The sequence below is a fragment of the Apteryx mantelli genome, chromosome 4 (genome assembly GCF_036417845.1).
Source record: "Apteryx mantelli isolate bAptMan1 chromosome 4, bAptMan1.hap1, whole genome shotgun sequence".
NCBI classification, from domain to species: domain Eukaryota; kingdom Metazoa; phylum Chordata; class Aves; order Apterygiformes; family Apterygidae; genus Apteryx; species Apteryx mantelli.
Window position 1 is genome coordinate 73,339,804 of NC_089981.1, and position 12,399 is coordinate 73,352,202.

The window sequence follows — 12,399 nt, forward strand, 5'->3', positions numbered from 1 at the left end:
TTTCCTCCCCAGCCATGCTGGAGCACTCAGTGTGTCAGCGAGCAGGGGTAACCAGTCACTGACCCAGGACACCGATTCCCCTGACCCTGGCCCATGTGCGAGCCTTGTCAAAAGTAAGGCCTGCAGTTACATCAGACCGCCAAACAACCATTTCTGCTTGCAAGCTTTGAAGCCGTCGGTTTCTCCATGATACCAGATAGATCAGCATGATCAGTGAATCAGTCACACCCAGTCTTTTGAAAATCTCCCTCAGATCACAGGTGCCAGAAAGAGAAACTTGGAAAATGCGAGTGTCTCGTGCTGAATGCAATGCAAAGCAAGGGTGAATCATCACATGAGGGTAACACCAGCGTATCTGCTAGATGGCAGTGTCCGTGAGATCCTGGTGAACATGAAGCCGTTTATTTCTTGTATGCGTTTTCCTGTTAGTGCAAATGACTGTGTAGAAAACCTTGCCCACAGAACAGATGTCACTGTGAAATGTGAGGGTAAATCGAAATATCTGTGCAGAGTTTTCGAGGAAGGAAGCCCATAGAGTGCAAATCCACAGAGCACTTGGGTGTTTCCAGAGGAGCAATGCCTGGGATGGAGGCACTCCTGCGCCAGGAGCCAGGGTATCTCTTGCCATCTGGGGAGTCATACAAAAGACTGACAGAAGTGCTTTTCCCACTGGCCTGATAATGGCCTATATGGACCTTTTTTCATTAGCCCATTTAAGGAATTAATTAATTCTCTCTTTCCCTACTGTTTGCCAGTGAGTCTTTGCTCAATTGTGCAAGGTGAGGCATGCTCAGTTCATCCTTACAGGGGCAATTTCATCCCATATCATTAAGTTACTCCTGTCCCTGCTTGGTTGTCAAATTATGATGTGCCAGCTTTGCAAGCTATATTTCTGGGTTTCCCAGGCAAAGTATTTTTGGCTGTGGAAGCAAAATATCAGCAAGATGATAAGGATTGAGCAAGAGAACGTGTACTTAGCATGATAAATCCTCATGCAGCCATTTCATTTGCCTTAGAAAGATGTATCCACTCAAGGTCCATCTGCAAAAGTTCATATAAATATACCTTTTGACAGAAGCAACTCCATTAAAATCAGGAGGCTGGGACCACTGAAAAATTGCCATAAGTAGGATAACAATCAGGTCCTGTTCATCTTTTTAATCTGGTTCTGTAAAGAATATCCCAACTAAGATCTCCACATGTCTTACAAATGCTCAGCCTTTTCACACAGAATAAGGAAAATGCTGCTGGCTCCATTTCCAAACCAGCATGACTAAGAGAAAGATAAAAGCTGAAGGTTAAGGAGAAAGTCTGTTGGAACTGACAGTAGTAACTAGACCTCCAGACTCACGGCTCCATTTCTCTGTTACAAGAAAAAGGCCAGTATCTCAGCATTCGTTTGGATCCTAAATGCTGAAGTAAATAAGCTCAAAGCTGCAATTTTAACATACTGTGCCATTGCTACAGCTGGGCTGTAGCTGCCAATGCTCTGGCTGCTGCCATACCGGTGAGGAGGAGAGAAGCTTGCTACCCTTAGCAAAAAATGATCCAGCCCTGCCTGCCTTTAGCTATCGTCCAAAACTCCTGCCAGGAAAAGCTGGCATGGCCATTGCAAGTTAACAGTGATATAATCAGGCTTAAGAAAATACATACATACCTTTCTTCAAATGAGTTTTTTGTCCTTCAGATGCAATGTCTTTGGCCAGATTATCCTCTGCCTATTTCACTTTCCTTACATCAGGCAGGTGCCCAATGCTAGTGCAGCTCCCTGGAGAGGTGTCAGCATGGCAGCCCAAATCAGCTTCCTATTAGCACAGGGTTTTACCACTTACCTCTGTAGTCCCAGCAACTGGACTGTTTCTGTCCACAAAAGAAGTCATCTATAAGGGTGTGTGCAACAAGAAAATAATTTTTTTTTTGACACTAAGAGAGTAACTGAATATTTTGTGGACAAGAAAGTATTAGTGTAAACCTGACGAACTCGTGTAATAAAACTCCTGTAGGAACTGATGGTACTTTGAACATATTTTTGTAATGGGATTCTTTTCTGCCATGTTTTCAGCCTTTTTCATAATTGCAATTGGAATCTCTGAACTGAAATTTCATACAACTTCATAGTTCTCCAGATGAAAGCCATTTAAATGGAATCAAATAATCCTGTTATTCTTTTCTGTGGTATATCTTAGAAGGAAATAAAATTCTTTCATTGCCAGAGTGTGATTCTATTTCTCATAACAGATGTTTCACCTCAGATGATCGCTTTCATGTGTCTGCAGAAAACAAATATTTTAGCGTTAGTGTTCTGCTTTGTCTATACCTAATATCCTAGTACCGAAAGAAAGTGTGTTTCTAAGAACATACAGAAACTTAAGGCCTGATGTGAGTTCCATTGGTCAATGGAATTCTGGTCAATGAGCCGGAATTTTAAAGTTCAAGACAGGTATCTCTCAATGAGAGCTCATCTCAGGTTTTACTGATATATTTTCTATCACGTTCTCAGTTGAACGAAAACATTGAAATTGAAGCTCTGCATGAGCATGCCTAAGCTTTTCCAAACTAGATGCCATAAGTTTAAAAAAATCACTAGAATAGGAAAAGGGAAAAAAAAGGAACAGAAGATAAGCGCTGCAAGACTATAATTTTGTTCTCAAATTGAATTGTAGCTTGAATACCTTTTTTCAAAACAATGCATCATCAAACTCAAGTAGCTAGAACTACTGGCCAAAAACCTTAATCATCGTGATACGAGAACTTAGAGGTGGCATGCATTAACTCCCAGAATTAAAATAAATAAATAAAAAAATGTAGCAGCTAGAATAACTGACAGTAAAGGAAAGTGGTCAGTCCTCCTCCTGGATCTCAGTGAGGTTAAAGGCAAGCCCTTCCAGCATCTAAGCCAGAGTAGCGGATCTGGAGCCCAGGGCCCGCAGGGCAAAGACAGCAGAGATGTTGACTGGAGAGAAGAAAACGTTCCTGCCAGGGGCCTCCGTGGTTGCTTGCCTGTAAAACCTGAAGGCAAAGTCAGCACTGCTGGGGACTATCCTGTGGCAGGACCCACCAGGATCTTCCCCGCAGGGATGCTGCTTCTGGGATGTGTAGTTTTCTTATACTACTTGTGATGATTGGACTGAGGATAGCCAGGAACAACAGGCTGAAGAACAGCAAATTCAGGCATGGGTAAGGAGCAAAGCAAATATATTTCTTCATATAACTGTAAATAGATTTCATAACTGTGTGCTGTGCCAGAAACAGCTCCTAAATTTGTTCATCTGGCCCTTTGAGAACTTTTATGGTTATTACTTTTTTAGGTTATAGTAACATTTGTCTTTCTGGTCTCTCACTAAAACCGCTTCTAAAAATTTTTAGCAATCAAAAAACACATTTCCCCTTAGTCTGGAGCTGTCTATGAGAAGTGACCATGAGAGATCTGATTATATCTCTCTGATTCAGCACCAGTTTGGCAGTGGTATTAGAGTAGTCTATGGTCTGTGCTATTTAACATCACTGTCAGATTTGAGGAATGGAGAGCTGTGCACCTAATCACTTCCGTCTCTGCGTGCCTCTGCACCAGCGCTGGAAGGAGCGCTGCATGATATTGGCTTCAGCTGTTGAGCCTTTCTGGACAGGGGGGTGCAGCTACCAAGACAACTCCAAAGGCCATTTTCTGTCAGCTCCACCCAATTTACAGAGCTGGGGCAGCACCCAGCAAACAGCTTGCACAATCGTCAAAAAAATGAAACACAGTCCCCAAACCAAAGACAGACTTTCTGGTTTGTACCAGAAACCTTGGTTTCAAGATTTTTAAATACAGGGAAGTACAGTGGCTATGACTCCACAATATGTAGTATCACACATTTTGAACTGTATCTTAGTCCATTTATGACAGCACATAATACAATTAAACTTGCATATTTTATTCTTCATTTTCACACATCACAGTTTGTGTACTCAGGTGTGAAGTGTTTTTAGGTATCTGCATCACCAGACCATTGCCATCTTATCTGAAGACCTCCACAAATCCTCAATGCAGAGCAGTCTTTTGAAAATATACATGCAGTTACTGTGACAGCAAATGCACGTGGCTGATCAGAAGAAAGCACCACAATGCAGCAATGACAAGCACATGGGAGTCTCACAATTTGTGCCTTGCAATAGTTTTGAAGTTTGCTTCCTGAACTTCCTAAGTTTATTTCCTGAAGAAGGAAAAAGGAGCTCGGGGCTAGCAACATGGCCTGGACCTTAGTGGTATTCAATAAATGCAGATCGCCAGCAGAGCAGGGGGCTACAGAGCTGAAAGACAAAGGAGCAGTTTCCATGCCTCACTCGGTCATCCTGGCTACCTCTGTACTAGTACACTAACTTGTGCTGGGGCACAGGCCTGGCATCATCCCACAATCATTCATATTCATGCATTTTTAGTATGCTTCCTGACACAGGCACTGTCCATTCCAGTTGAATTCTTCCAAATAAGATCTGGGCATATTTTAGGGATTAGCACAGGCCAAAGGATTATTTCCAATAAGCTGCCTGGATGTTTTGCAGAGGCAGAGAGTTAAGCAATGTGGATATGAGCTATGACAAGCCAGTTGACCTCAGGGCTAGAGAACGGACCTTGGAACACTTTGTTTACTTGCATAAATGTAAGCTCTGTGAGTATAATTAATCTCAGTGTTGATTTTAGTCCTCCCACTATTCACACCCTATCTCTTCTGAACTTCCTATTGGAGTGTTAAGATGGATGCCTCTTGATGAAGCAATGATCAAATCTGCAAAGCAATACAAGTAGCATCTTCTGGGTGTCCGGCTGATTAAAACATGCCCCAGCTCTGATTTAGCCCCTGTTTCCCCACAGGATGCTCTTGGAGAGTTTGAGACTCTAAAAGGGACTCAAAAAAGCCAACACAAAGTGAGTGGATGTCATCAACTGTGAATGCTGGCAAGCCGAGTACAGCAAAAGACTCATCTTTCAAAGGAAGCACCTAAAGCTTGTCTGAAAGGAGAGTGATTTCCCCAAACTTGTGATCTGTAGCTATGCCTCCACCTTTTCCTAGGAGTTCTATCAATGATGTCACAAAATAACATTGCTTCAGCCACCACTTCACTCAATAGTGTAGTTTGCAGAGCATTCATTAGGCTTTACCAAACCCACACTCAAACCATTCTTTCCAGGGAAAGGCAGACTTGGGCTTCCATCTCCCAGGAAAATATTGTTACCAGAACTCCAGGTCCAAGCTCTTTAGAGTTAAAAATGCAATAGCAGCTCTTCCTTCAGAGTGGCCAGCCTGATCTACCTGGAGTTTAGGATATTATACATATGGGATTGTCTGCCTACTGGCAAAGGAGGGATCTTAACATGAGTTTCCTATATCCAAGGCAAAAGCTCTAACTGCAGAGATTGGTGTGAGAGGGTAATAATTGCCTTGGACAGGTCAGGCTCTACAGAGTAGCTTGTCCCCAGTTACTAAAAGTGCTCTATTATGACCCTCATGACCCTATAAACTCAAATTCCTGATCCTAAAAATTAAATTCCTGGTCACCCAACCCTGTATCTTGAAAGAAAATGGACAACACACAAAACACAGAGAAGGGTCATTTTTTGCCTAGTTTATGTTCCTCCTACAGTGACTCTCTCTGGTACAAGCATGTCCTGCATGTTATAACCTTCTCCCCTGCTTTAGGGGGGGGGATGTGACCCTGCTGAAATTGTACGGTCTTGACATTGACTGGTGTAATCACTGGGTCAGGAGAAAATAATTTTGTTGAACCCAAAGAACAGAAGAAAGAGGAAATCAGGCTGACACCACACCCAGAGTGACTGCATTTCTGTCAGCAGACATCTGCTTTCTTTGGTGCTCCAGATTCTCATAGGTGTTTAGACTGGTGTCTAGATTTTGGTACTACCCTGAACCCATGAGACTGCATCAGAACAGTGATGTCAAATTGGCGCAGACATCCTCAGAGACTGGGGACAATCATTTTCTCATGGAAATACAGCATGAACTTTCTCCTTCAGTGATGTCCAGGTGGAAGAGAACAACTGGAGATATCCCTGGGTGGACTGCATTTATATTTTGAGCTGTAATATATCAGTCCTCCACTGGACCAGCACCTGATAAGACCTTGAAATTACTGGAGCAAGTCTGTTCAACAATTTCTTTGTTTCCTACTCACAACTCTGGAGTAGTCTGTTTGTTCAATATATATTTACTTAAAATGTTTTAACATGCTTCCTTCAGACTGGACATTTACCTTGTTTTTCAAAGATAGCATACATTGGTCATTAAAAGCCTGATTTCTAAGCCTATCCATAGTTCACTAATAGGCATAGCTCAAGGGTTACTTTCTAGTGGAGGAAGGAGGAAAAACAGTATTTTCAAGAATCATCACATACTTACTTCATTTCTTCAGAACTAGAAAATTGTTAGTAACAGCTTTGATACAATTTTAATCACATCACAGAAATATAATTGCATGAAGAATGCAATTCATTTCAACAAGACTGGTCATTTTTCAGTAGGGTTTACAATTTTTCCCATGAAGAGGATGCTCTGAGTATATTGATCAACAATCAACAGCAAAAATGGACAGTTGAATTTAACAACAGGAGGAACAGAATGAGGAACGAATTCTGTGTAAGTGCCTCCTGCAGCCTCTGTGCCATTCTCATGGATATTCAGCAGGGCCTTGTGAGCAGCCTACAATAAAATACAGCAAGTATTAATGTGCATGGAGAAGACTGGGGGGAGAAACTAAAATTAGTACTAAATTAGTTCAACTATCGCCTTTCACAAAAATTGCTGATAGGCCAGTGACCATGCAGAAAACCACTAGAGCCCATGATGGGTTTGTTAGCAATGTGATCTCTATAAGGAAGTATTCTCCCATTCAGCATTGCTCATTGTCAGTGTACCTAATAGACTCCAGTGACTGTGCACCTTGTGACTGCACTCCCATTCAGTATTGCTCACCATGGGTGTATCTAACAGACCCCAGTGACTGCACATCTTGTAGTATTAATTGAAAATAAAACATTCAAGTAAACGCAAAAGAAATGACAATTTCAGAAGGAAAGGAAGCTGGAATCCAGGACCACTCTGTATGCATCCCTAACAGCACATGCATCACAAACTTAATCTCCATATTATAATTTTTAAAATTATTGTAGATTATTTCTCTTTAATAATTTTATTTTATTAGCCCCAAATTGTTAAAACATGGTAATTGCTCCTTTCACAATAGCTGCAAGAATGTTAATGTTTTTCTCAACATTATCTCTTATTTCCAGGAAATGGTGCTTTCCCCAATCTGGTCCCCAGCACAGACATGGAGACTCTCTTCACATGAAGAAACTGGGCTGTGTTTAGATTCTGGGACAAATGTCATACCCCTCCCAACCTGTGCCACATCTCAGCCTGTCAGATGGAAGATAGTAGTGTGAAAATACTTTTACACTTCTCTTAGCCCCAGATAGACAAGTCTGAGAGAATTTAAGGCTACTGCATTATTAGCTGAATGTTCTAGTTCACTGAATACCAAACAGCCCTAAAAATAAGAAAAATTCCCCAGCAAAGCCTAGGCAAGGCAATTGGGCACTGAGGAATCCACAGGTCACCATTTCTGCTGACAAACTTACTTTTGAAATCTTTAAATCAGGCTCTTCTGTGATTCCAGATAGATCAGCATGGTCTGAAAACGCATCAGTTACACCCAGATTCATGAACATCTTCTTTAAGTCATAGGTGCCATAAATAGATAATTTGGGAATATACACATCTATCCTCCTGTTAAAATCAAAAGAAAATGATAGTAGTTATTGCAATCAAATTACATCTTGGACTAAAGTCTCCCAACTGGCTGGTTGTTCTTCTGTCCAAAAAAGTTTTCAAATCTGGAAGAGATGGCAACAAAAGGAGAGGTGAAAACAACGGTTTGGAGGATGGAAGAGGAGAAAGACATTAGCTGAGCTTTGTTATACAATACTGCAACAGTCACTCTACTGGACAGTCACTCTACTGGACAGAAAGCAGATGTCATGCCATCGTGTTTGGGATACATTTAAGTTCACTTTCTAGCCCAAAATGTTTTTCTTTTGGATTTCACACTCCATTCCCACTAAGGGATCTGGTTGCTATGTAGCAGTATTACCATACTTAACACATTGTACCTGAGACGGGAACTAGAGACACTTAAGATCAGCTATAAACTACAGGGGAAAAGAAATCCAATTTCCAAATTCACAGGTCTCTTCCCTCATTGCAAGGCAATACTGATTCCACTTCTTGCTGAAAGTAAATAACATGAAATCATTTGGTCCACCCTTTCATACTCATTTCAACACTTAAATCTCCAGTCAACAGCAAAAGCGGTAAAAACAGCAAAATTGTAAAACCTGATCATATTATTTAGACTTTGGAATATAACCCACTGGGAAACATCAAATCAGAATTCTATATTTACCGTCTTTCAAGTGATTTTTCCCATTTAGACACAGTGTCTCTCATAAGGGCATCCTCCAATCGTTTCATTTTTCCTTTGCTGGGCAGGATAAATAATGCCGCCACATCTCCCTTGTAAGGAATCTGCACCACCTCACAAGAAAGCTTTCTGTCAGAGTAGCTTTTATAAAACCCATCTCGATTCATCATCTCCACTTCGACGGAAGTCTTCTCATTCACATAGAAATAATCCTTATGAGTTCCCTTAGTATTGAAAGGATTTTCCCAGTAGGCTTAAAACCAAAAGAGAGAATGCAATTGAATGCTTATTTCAAAGAGGATATATTAGTGTAGTCCAGACTAATTTACATCAAAAAAATACATATCTTTGGATTTGCACTCATATTTGAAGAGCAAAGATATTAAAAATTTGTTAAAGATCTTGTTCCCTGTCATCTTCATTGTAATGTTTCCAGTAACAACCAAGTATTGCAGAGTAAACTTGACATGGACTTGTACAATGCCTTCATAAGGCAGATAAATTAAATGGAGTACCTTCATCATATTACCTCAAATCTGATTTGAAGAAAAGAAAAGCTGACCAGGAACCAGATAGTTATGTTCCAGTTTGAGATATTGCTTGTAAAGCCAGTTCCCCAGCAGATGACCACTTTTTAATAGGTAACATGTTAAGTTCCTTCCACGATACGTCATATTATTCATCTTGTAGTACTAAAGAAAAACTCCCATGCAAGAACAACCAAAACTTTTTGGCCTGATTATAACTCCATTATGCTAAATGGAATGGGGCTTTAATCTTCAAAATGGGTTTCTCTTGATGTTTATTCAACTGAATATTTTCTGATATTTTATTTGTATTAAATCAGGTCATTCACTGAACAAATACACACGGACCACAGCTTGACAAGTTGTAAAAGTATGTTCTCTATCTTTTTGACTATTCAATAGAAAAAAAAAACCAGAAATAATAAATAATAGAATATAAACTCCACAGTACTTTGATTACTTTCTAAAGTTGAGTTTATTTTTCCCCCCAAAAGTAAAATAATATACTTTAGCATCATAAAGGAACAGATCTGAGGCTAGGCTACCCAAATTTAATAGAGTACTTGAAACAAAAAGCATTCTGCTGAATGGTTTTCAGTTTCCAGACTTTCATTTCTGGGTGGTAAATTCCATTTACATCCTTCATGCTGCTACAAATAGAAATAACATCTAAGAGGAAATTAATCATTTCCAGAACAGGTACATTCCCAAGTACCTCTTGGGATATGTGTAATGGGATGACAAGCTATAGAACATTGAGACCCTGACTCCATAGGTATCCATCCATTCAATAGGCATATGAGCAGATTAAGGTTCTTGGCAATTTTTTATAATCTGTACCCTTGGAATATATTTTTCTACTTCATACAGCATATAAAATTACTACAGCATAATTTTTGAAAGAATAAGTAGGAAAACCCTGATATGGTAATTTTTACAAATACATGTCTGTTGTGCTCTGGCAATTCCACAAAGCTTAGAGATTGCAAATAAATGAACTCTTAGGTCTAAGAGACTAAACATATGCTAGAAAAATTTAGATGTGGAAGATGTCCAAGCATGAGAACTTCCAATATTTCTCATCATAATAGCATAATCTGCTGGCATTTCTTTTAAAAATAATTCAGACATAATTAGGGGTATTTTTTTTTTTTTTAGTCCAGGCCATATGAAGACACTGCAATAGATAACATCTATATAACTTAACTTACCTTTGAAGTAAATATAGTTAACAAGAACCATTAGAGTGTCTGGATCAAGGTCTTCAACTATTTGGTTTACCTTCCCATGGGTTTTGTTCTTTATATAATCATTGATCTCATTTTTAGCTTCAGTGGAATTCTGAAAGTTACTAGAAATAACTTTTGCTTTATACATTTTTTTGCTGTCCTTCAGAAACGTTTTCAGTGGCTTGAGGTGTTTGTCCATGAACAGAGTATTCCCCATACTCAGCTGCATCTGGCTGTCAGGGCGGTTCAGCATGAGAAGGAGATGACGAAAGCCATCGTGTATCTCCTCCTCCCGGATCTCAGTGAGGTTAAAGGCAAGCCCTTCCAGCATCTGAGCCTGGGTAGTGGATCTGGAGCCCAGGGCCAGCAGGGCAAAGACAGCAGAGATGCTGACTGGAGAGAAGAAAATGTTCTTGTCAGGGGCCTCTGTAGTTGCTTGCCTGTAAAACCTGAAGGCAAAGTCAGCACTGCTGGGGACTATCCTGTAGCAGGACCCACCAGGATCTTCCCTGCAGGGATGCTGCTCCTGGGGGTGAGTCACCTTGTGCTCACCATTGTGGTGGCCAGGCCGGGGCAGGCTGTGGACAGTGGGGTGAAGTGTGGCTACCAGCAAACACAGGGGGAGGGTGGCCTTCATCTCCTTTTGCAGCTACTGCATGAACAAAGAACAAAACAGTCATAGTTGTGTCAACATTTCATCTTTTATTTCTATCCATTTCTAGATTCAAGAGCTATTTGGTAATCATTGTTCTCTCTTGACCAGCTCCCTTACTATGGAAGCATTCTGAAATCCTCCTGCTTCTGAGTTTATGTGTAATTTCTATCCATTTTAGTTCTGCCTTCCTCCAGCTACAGAAGTCCCTCATTAATGGATGCTTATGAAGAGAGAAGCAAGTGAGTATTAAAGAAAAATATGATTTGTTAGGAGTCAGACTAAAAGAACAAATGAGACAAACTGTTTTTGATCTCAGTGTAAATCCCTTTTATGGTGAGACAGCACATTGGGAGCAATTTTTAATTCTCTTATGTTTACCTCTAAGAACTCTGACAGTTATTATGCTACTAGTGATTAAATGAGGCTCATGTCAAATGACATATCTATGTCAATGGAAAACACTTAATATGATACTGCAGCATTCAAACATACTGTTTTTCTCTCATTCCTGACTCATTTTAACATAAAAAGTGAGTAATCACAAGGGAGCTAGTATCATTTCCCTTCTTCAATACCTGTTCTGATTAGATCAGAATATGTTGCTTTATTTTAAACAACTTCCTCAACTGATGAATATCTTCCAAATGGATCCCTCTCTATTTGTGCCCACCCTCTCCTCTAATCATAGGAGGGTGAGGTTATTGATGTGGTCTCGGCCCCTCCTGTCTCTCCAAATTTTGTATTAGCAGAAAGGTAATTTCACAAGGGAGATAGCCCCATGGCCAGAGCAGCATCCAGCAAAGAGCCTGAATTATGGCATCTTGGCCATTTCTGATAACTATGGGCATTCTTCATTTATTGCTTTCCTTTTTTACCCTTTAGACTAACAATTCATAGGGATAACTGGTAGTATCTAGGATGTTCAACTTGTCAGAAAACAGACAACAGCTATGCCAATTAAAAATCTTACTAGTGACTGGAAATGCAATTCAAAACAGTCTTCACCAGGTATGCTATTTAAAGCGGAACAACTTCAAGGAAGAAGACCAAATGAGTTATCTACTCAAACCCTGCTACTGACTGGTAAGCACTCACACATAGCTCAGGAGAAGATGATGACATTTTAGTTGGAATTTTCCCCACACTATGTCAGCAAACTAACCACTAAGATTTGGGTGAAAAAGGAGCCAGCTAGTCCTTCTCTGTGAGGGGAGCTTTGCTCTGTGATATGCAAGCAGATCAGGACATATGGGGAGGTTCATATAGCAAAAATCAGCTTTATGAATCCTGTCAGGACCATGCTGGCATAAGTAAGGAATCTTAGTCACGCCAGAGTCTTGGCAGCCTGGTTGTAAGGGGCAGTACAGCTCTAGGGAATCTCAGTAAAGATGACAGGTAAGATTGGTGGTTGAGAAGTCAGAATATTTTCCCTCTTTTACTGAAACAGGTTTCTTCTGAGGTGAAAGAGCTATTTAGGATAAATGTTCTGAGCAAGGTCATACTCTGTAGAGCT

At 40.4% G+C, this 12,399-nt stretch overlaps 1 protein-coding gene across 1 annotated transcript; it reads right to left on the reverse strand.

Moving 5' to 3' along the window:
• Nucleotides 1–6,503: 6,503 nt before the first annotated feature.
• Nucleotides 6,504–10,901, reverse strand: LOC106483078 (alpha-1-antitrypsin-like). The gene is made up of 4 exons (XM_067295627.1): nt 10,214–10,901; nt 8,458–8,728; nt 7,634–7,781; nt 6,504–6,695 (listed from the first exon to the last, which is right to left on the reverse strand). The coding sequence occupies exons 1-4, from the start codon at nt 10,866–10,868 to the stop codon at nt 6,504–6,506; spliced, it is 1,266 nt and encodes a 421-aa protein (XP_067151728.1). The 5' UTR covers nt 10,869–10,901.
• Nucleotides 10,902–12,399: the final 1,498 nt, after the last annotated feature.

Excerpts from the sequence above, each read along its gene's own strand:
- LOC106483078 (XM_067295627.1), bottom strand. The coding sequence starts at position 10,868 with ATGAAGGCCACCCTCCCCCTGTGTTTGCTGGTAGCCACACTTCACCCC. Across the intron at positions 8,729-10,213 it reads TAACTATATTTACTTCAAAG|CCTACTGGGAAAATCCTTTC; the intron begins GTAAGTTAAGTT and ends TTTGGTTTTAAG. Across the intron at positions 6,696-7,633 it reads CTGATTTAAAGATTTCAAAA|GCTGCTCACAAGGCCCTGCT; the intron begins GTAAGTTTGTCA and ends ATTTTATTGTAG.